The sequence below is a fragment of the Anastrepha ludens genome, chromosome 6 (assembly GCF_028408465.1).
Source record: "Anastrepha ludens isolate Willacy chromosome 6, idAnaLude1.1, whole genome shotgun sequence".
NCBI classification, from domain to species: domain Eukaryota; kingdom Metazoa; phylum Arthropoda; class Insecta; order Diptera; family Tephritidae; genus Anastrepha; species Anastrepha ludens.
In genome coordinates, this window is record NC_071502.1 from 71,749,121 (window position 1) to 71,756,701 (window position 7,581).

A 7,581-nucleotide genomic window follows, 5' to 3' on the forward strand; every position below is an offset into this window, starting at 1 on the left:
ATTATTATTTCACTAATGCGCTCTGCGACCAAAATAAATATATTGTGCTAAGCATGCTGAGATACCCTATATTTTAAGACTTTTTAAAAAGACTAATACATTCTGGGGTTTATTGTAACACAATTTATATAATGCATGGCAATACTACTAAAGTGGTGTAACCTTTTCGTGTGCTCTAGTGCTGGATATTCTTAAATAACGTTTTCCAAATTTTCAGTGTCCATTTCACAGAATCGGCAGAAGATGGTCTCAGAGAGACCAATTTTGTTTATGTAATACCCAGACTTTAGTGGCCGGTAAAGCAACCAGTTGAAAGTTTTAAGTCTACTCTGCTGAGCAAAAGTAGCTTATCAGAAATTTCTCTGTCCGGCGTAAGGGATTATTTCGCTTGTCGCTGGCCGATAGGATTTTGCTAGTGTTCAACAAATTTCTTCTCCTCCTACTTCCTAAGAAATTCGTTAATGTGGCCCTTTGTATGCCTACCGATAAACTGAACTTTCTTGACACGTTTGGAAACTTCAATACAGTGTTAATGGTTATTGATCATTTAGCTTAAAAAGGGGCAAACATGGCATCCGTTGATTTCCGCCCCTGTTCTACCATCTTCTAATTTCAGCACATCAGTTAACCATAACTGGGAGCCAGGTTTTAAATTGATAGATTTATTTCCCCAAGCCGTACGTTTAATAATAAAAACTTGAAGAGAATGGGCTTGGGTGATAATGTATCAACCCTGTGAAGCATAGGATTATTACGAATGTCTTCTAAGATCTTTAAAAGTCCTTTCGTATCCCCACTTTTTACATCGGAAATGCCTTCTAATCAGAAAGCGCTCAAACGATATTATTTTTCAATTAAAATGAGAAGCCGTGGTGTGCATAAGAGCACGCCTAATGCATCTGTTGGGTATGTTTTCATTGATCCTTTTATACTGACACAGACAAGACAGTACAATTTGTTGAGTTCATTTTCCAGTTAAACAACTGTAGTGAATGTCTAGTAAGTATTGTTCCCAAGTTAATTCAAAAATCCCTGTACCGGCAAATAATTTTCTGATGGCTTTGGCAGTAACTTTCGGAAGATGAGAGTTCCAAGTTGACGTTTTATTAAAATTGATGCAGATAGTTTGCTTCTGTGGAAAGTTGATTCATTTAGGGCATGGCATTTGAGGCTGATCTTCTTTTTCCTAGTAAACGGCACCAGCGCAATTTCGATGGTTTAATAAAGAGCCTTTTGCCGGATCACCATTTATTTACAATATTACACTAAGGGCTTGCTGCATGCGGTCAGAAATGGTTTCCACTTGCCAGCCTACTATATACTATATATTATCATGTCAGCAGCATAAAAGAGGTAGAGAGAGCACTTTTGATTATATTATATCTGTGGTCATAAGCAATAATCGCCTAAGTCGACTTAAGAAAGAAATGAGTTATGTATACTACCTAATTCAACTAATAAAACTGTATATTTACGCGAAGTTCCTATCACTCTAACTATTTTTTTAGTGTAAATATTAATAAAAACATATTAGCCTAACTCGCAACGAAGCGCTATTGCATTTACTATATGAGTCTAAGTATACTTAAGAAGATGATCAATTACAATACTGTTATATTTAAATGGCCTATAATAACTTAAGTTGTTTTTGCACCAAATTTTTTTTTAAGTTTGTCATACACAAGAGAGTTGACATAAGAGCCAACGTGAAGGTGAGGGTTTATTACAAATTGAAAATATATATAAGCATGCACTATCTCTGCAAAAGTTGTTAATGCATTTTTGTTCTGAGTTTTTAAGAGAGGATATTCTTAAATAATGTTTTCCAAATTTTATCTTCTATATCTTCATACGCGACAAATGCGAATGACATATGCTCTTATTCTTTTTTCAAAGTGGAGTTAGATTGGTATGCCTAAAGCGTCATTGTAAAATCAGTTGAGTTAAGCAATTTCCTGTGATTAATGCAGAGGTTATAAGAGGTCAGAAAAAACAAGTTTCGGTTAAATTGAATATTTTCTGAACTAAAAAAATATAATAAAGCAATTAATAAAAATATTTAAAATTAATGAAATGGAAAACGAAGTAAATGTAACAGGTAAGATTGAACAAACAAATAGCTTTGCTGAGTTGCTTAAATTTTTGCAATTAATATATTAGGTTATGATGAAAGCAGTCACATGTCGTTTTTAGGGGGCAGTGGGGCTGATTTGCTAACAAATGTTTCTAATACTCCACTATGCAGTGAGAATGAGGCAGATAAATCAAATTTACAAGAAAATCTCCGTTTTGACAGTGATAACTCAGTCCTAGATTCCGACTATGAGGACTCAACTTCTACTAATAATGGAAATAGTAGCAATTTAGATGATGATGAACTGCTCAACGAGGCCCCGACTACATCCCAAAGAGCTTATTCGAGGAAAGAATCATGCACAAGACGGAACTTGGGAAAGGCATACGTTAATGTGAAGGGTGTTGTTGTGTCGGAAAGAAAATTGAGACCTCTTATTATTGATTGTCGCATGAAGTGCAAATCAAAGGTTCCGCTTGCATTTCAGAAAAGCATTTTTAATAAATATTGGTCGTTGGGTACGTACAATCAGAGAATTTTGTTCTTTGGTTCCTTAATTGAAATCAACGACAAAAAAACTCAATATATGCAAAAACACCCTGAAAGGCCACGTGAGCGAAAATTTCAGGCTGCTTATTATGTTGAGTTTGAAGGCCGAAGAGTGCAGGTATGCCAAAAATGCTTCCTGCAGTGTTTTGATGAGAGTGCCAGTTTCGTCAAAACTGTTTTGAAGAAGAAATTACACTATCCTAACAGTGACCTTGTTGATAAGCGTGGATCAGGTGGTGGAAAAAATAGACTTACGGATGATAAAGTGCAACTTGTAAGGGACCACATAAACAGCTTTCCAAAATACGAAAGCCACTATACCAGGAGAGATACAAGTTGCCAACACTTACATGCGGAATTATCCCTGGCCCAAATGTATACTTTGTTTTGCGATAAATACAAAGCCAACGTAGTTAGTGTTTCCTCATACAGTGGTATTTTTAAAAGTAATTTGCTTCTTTAAGGCCTTTCTACACGATATGGTTTGTACATATGACTTGTCATTCTTTTTACACGTATTGTCGTATGACTTCCAATGCTTTAAGTAGTTCAATTTATTTGCTTTTTTCTTACAATAAATAAATAACTCCAAAAAATGTTACCAACAAATTAAGGAATAGGTTAATGTAGTTATGTGTCAGGCGAAAATAGAATCGTTTCTATTTTGTACCTGCAGTTTTCTAAATAGACATATACATATGACAAAACATATAGTGTAAGAAGCCTTTTACGCTTCTTATAATTATTTAATTAAAAAATGTTTTACAGCCATGAATATAAAATTTAAGAAGCCAATGCTTGATACCTGTTCTACGTGTGAAAAATTTAGAGCTAAAATTGCTATTGCTAAACAGGAATCCGATGATATTCTACTACGTGATTTAGAAAAGGAACTCTTAGCCCATCAGAATAAAGCAGATTTTGCATATGTGTCAAAAATAAGTGACAAAACTTGCGCTTCCGATGATCCCAAAGTTAAAGTGTATACTTTTGATTTGCAGCAGTGCTTGCCTACCCCATACTTAAGAAACTCAATAAGTTTCTACAAAAGGCAGCTTTGGACCTATAATTTAACCGTACACGACTGTACAACTGGCACCCCACATTGCTTTATGTGGCATTAGGCACTTTCTGCCCGTGGCGGCAATCAAACCGCATCATGCTTATTCAAACATATAAACAATCTTCCACCAGTTAATCATGCAATCTTTTACAGTGATTCCTGTATGGGACAAAATAAGAATTCATTCGTGTGCGCAATGTTCACATTGGCTCTTGAAATTAACCCCACTTTAGAAATTATTGATCACAAATTTTTAGAACCTGGGCACACGCACATGGAATGCGATGTGGATCACGCTGTGATAGAAAGAAAAAAGAAAAGAACTGAGGCACAAATACATCATCCACGTGACTGGTACAATTTTATAAGAAGTGTACGTTCCAGAAATCTGTTCAACGTAATTGAAATGAACTTAGAAGATTTTTTTGATTTCCAGCTTTTCTTAAAAACAAAGCTAATGTGGAGAACCAATAATCTAGATGGGGAAAAATTCGTTTGGAAAGATATTAGATGGCTAAGATTTACAAAGAGTAATTTTGCAAAAATTCTTTATAAAACCACTTTAGACGAACATGCTCCTTTTAAAACATTGAACTTGTTAAAACGTGGTGTAAATTCAATAGCAATAAGCGACATATCAATGCTAACTCAAGACATTAAGATCAGCTCAAAAAAGAAAAAGGATCTCCTTGATTTACTACCATTTGTAAATCCATGCTTTCATCCTTTTTATAAAAGTTTGTTAACAGATAACTCAACTGATGTACATCCAGATTTAGTAGAATGTGAATCAGAAACCGAATAACTTCGACTGATATATTATACTTATACTTTTAAATAAATATTACATATAAATAATATAAAAATAAGTTTTCGGAAAATATCATTTAGTTTAAAATAATGAATTTGTAAAATTCCTTTTTTTTAATAAACTCGTATTAGTGAAATGGTCTAACTCTTTATCTTGGTAAATTTATATATGCAATAGTTCCTTAACTCAATATGTGCCACACAAACAGCAACCAATTCTTTTACAATAAAAGCCTTAGTCAACAAAGTCATTCTTATATCATATGTTATGTTTGCAATAAACATTTTTATTTCTTTTTATTAAATATCTCCTAAACAAAGGCAAGTTTCATTATAATTTTTTAACTGAGCATTGTGCTTGAAATGATCAATAATTATGTATATACAGCTTTTTAAAGCTCCTTTCAACATTTCTCAGAAACATTTCTGAATATAAAAAGCTATTTATCTCGGAAGCAAAGTTAACGACTTAGGCGATTATTGCTTATGACCACAGATATGTATGACTTAGATAATTGTTCGGGTTTCTTCACTACCTTTGATAACAGGTGGCGCAAAATTAATCAATTATGGAAAGATTTATAATATTTGCAAATATCGTCCTATGGCAATCATATTTGACACTTGTGAGCTAGACAGCTGCAGCATACAAACAGATAAGCAATGGAGCACGTAAGGGTCAAAATAAAGATTTCCGTCATTCAAAATAATTTTTTTTTAGTAAAAAGTTGAATGGTTAATTTTGCGCCACCCTTTATAAATACAACCTTTACTTTTGCCCATTTCATAGGTGCATATATATCTTACCAATAAACTTACTTTACATAGTCTGGACAAAGTAGGGGCAATATATTGGTTACCCTGTTGCAAACGGCAATGGGATACCCCATTAGCTTATTTGACAGGTTTAAGCCCACCCTTTCAATAGAAGTGATCAGTTCTAGCGCTATCAGAGACTCATATGGAAAGTAAAACTCAGGGCATAATTTTTTGACCATTTTTGAAACAGTACATAAGAGAGAACGAAAATTCTAGCACCAATACCACAACTCGGCTCCCTAACTTTTTTTAACTGAAAATAGATTGCAAGAATAGATTCATCTCAAAAATACTTACATATCTGAAGGTACCATTAATCCAATAACTTTTTAAAATAGCGTTGCCACATAAATTTTAAGGAAAAAATAAATTCTAATTAATAACAAATTTTAATTAGAAGGCGAAAATGGTAAACAGCAGTACAGATGAGTTAAGTATTAGGATGCGAGTATTCTAAAATCGGGAGTGGTTTTCGCCATAATAATAGTTTATGTGATTACTACATCCTAATACTTAATTCATTTGTATTGTTATTTATCAATTCCATCATAAGAGCTAGGTGACAACACCAGACTCAAATTATTTCAATTAGAGCTTTTTTCATTATTTTCAGCACATTTGCGACTGTGTTTCCCTTGGTTGTTCTTGAGTAAGCAGCTCAAGCAATTTGTACATTTACGCCACCGATAATCAAACTAAATATGTTGTTTACAGAGAAGCACTTCAATAAATACCTACATATGTACTTTTACTTATACTACTACATCCATAAAGTACCGGCAATGTTTAAATAAAATAAAACAGAGTTGAATTTCAGGCAAATTTATTTTATCTCCTTCAAAATATGACCCGTCTGAAGTAACACACCTGTGCCAACGTTGAACTCAGTCCTCCATGCACCCCTGGTAGGCCGACGAAGGGATGGCCTTAAACTCCCCAGTCGCATTCTTTTTGATCTCCATTATCGACTGAAATCTTCTTCCGAAATTGTAACTTCAACTTGGGAAACAAAAAGAAGTCGCACGGGGCATATCAATTGAATACAGTGCTTGCACGATGGTATTTACTTGGTGTTTAGTCAAATAATCCAGTACAATTTGACTCGGTGCGATGGCGCGTTACATCATGCAAAATCCAAGAATTGTTTGCCCACATTTCCGGTCATTTGCAACGTACAACATCTCTCAAACGCTTCAAAACGGATAAATAATATTCTTTATTGTCTTGCAGTCCTACCAACATAAGAATAAAATATGGACCGGTTCCCATATGCGCGGTTCGTTTAAATTAAACATTCCCTGTACTTTTGGATTATATGATCAAAAATGTCAAAGAAAAACTTGCCGTTAAAAAAATGTAGGCAATGCTGGTAAATTTGATCTTGTTCATAGGTAATGGAAGTCAAGAGCACCAGGTAGTACATAATAAAAGTGTTAAACTTTACCTTTTGAAAATATTTAGTAACTGTATTGATAGGTGTACTAAATTACCGATATAATTTTCTCAGATCGAAAGGGACTAACTTCTCAACATCGCCATATATATAAGTATATGGTACATACACACACACATACATACATACCTACAAGTATGATGAATTTTTTATTTAAACTTTCCTAACTAACCGATTCGGGCAAACTTTCATATTTTTACATATGTTGGTACTATTGTTAGTGGTGCCCCTTATGCCAGAAACATGAATACTTAAAATGTTGGGAAATCAAATGTGAAAGTTTATTGCTCTGTGGAAATTAGAAAGTTTGGTTTCTGATGCAAAAAATGTTTGTACATAGCTCCCTTGTGCGCATGGCATTCTGAGTTTTGATGTAACATAAAATATTCAATGGAAAATAAAGTAAACTCATTAAGCTAAAATTAGAAATTCGCACATTCATGCCTTTGACATCAGTTTATACCAAATTGTATGTCAATGTCATCACTAAGACTGCGTTACAAAAACGAACTTTTTTTCTGTCATATGAACCAAATATACTTTTTCGGAAAGGGGAGAAAAAATAAAAACACGTGTATAGGCGATTTTCATGTACACGTCAGAATTTTTTATTTATGTATAAAATATAGAGCTCGTAGTCGTCCTGTGTGAAAAACTTTGGAATAATTTTTAACCCTTTTTCCGTGATCCAATCGCGCTGAATTTCCGCAGGCAGACTCGTGGAAATGTTTAAAATTAAAAAAAAAATTTTTATCAATTCTCAGATTTTCTTGAATTTTTTTTCTAAAAAAAAAATTTTTTCTAAATTTTCGG

General features: G+C 33.7%; 1 protein-coding gene across 2 annotated transcripts; it reads left to right on the plus strand.

The window, feature by feature from the left end:
- The first annotated feature begins 1,911 nt into the window (after window positions 1–1,911).
- Window positions 1,912–4,641, plus strand: LOC128867987 (uncharacterized). Of its 2 annotated transcripts, XR_008455045.1 has the most exons (4): window positions 1,912–2,098; window positions 2,161–3,069; window positions 3,392–4,059; window positions 4,123–4,641. XR_008455045.1 is itself a non-coding variant. In XM_054109654.1 (3 exons), exons 1-3 carry the CDS (start codon window positions 2,074–2,076, stop codon window positions 3,745–3,747), a joined length of 1,290 nt encoding a protein of 429 aa, XP_053965629.1. In that variant the 5' UTR covers window positions 1,912–2,073; the 3' UTR covers window positions 3,748–4,641. The 2 variants fall into 2 exon arrangements, 1 of the variants encoding a protein (XP_053965629.1); XM_054109654.1 differs by having other exon boundaries at window positions 3,392–4,641.
- Window positions 4,642–7,581: the final 2,940 nt, after the last annotated feature.

Bases quoted from the DNA above. Each gene is read 5' to 3' on its own strand.
- LOC128867987 (XM_054109654.1), top strand. From the start codon at position 2,074: ATGGAAAACGAAGTAAATGTAACAG. The intron at 2,099-2,160 runs GTAAGATTGAAC...TTAATATATTAG, and splicing joins AAACGAAGTAAATGTAACAG to GTTATGATGAAAGCAGTCAC. The intron at 3,070-3,391 runs GTAATTTGCTTC...AATGTTTTACAG, and splicing joins ATACAGTGGTATTTTTAAAA to CCATGAATATAAAATTTAAG.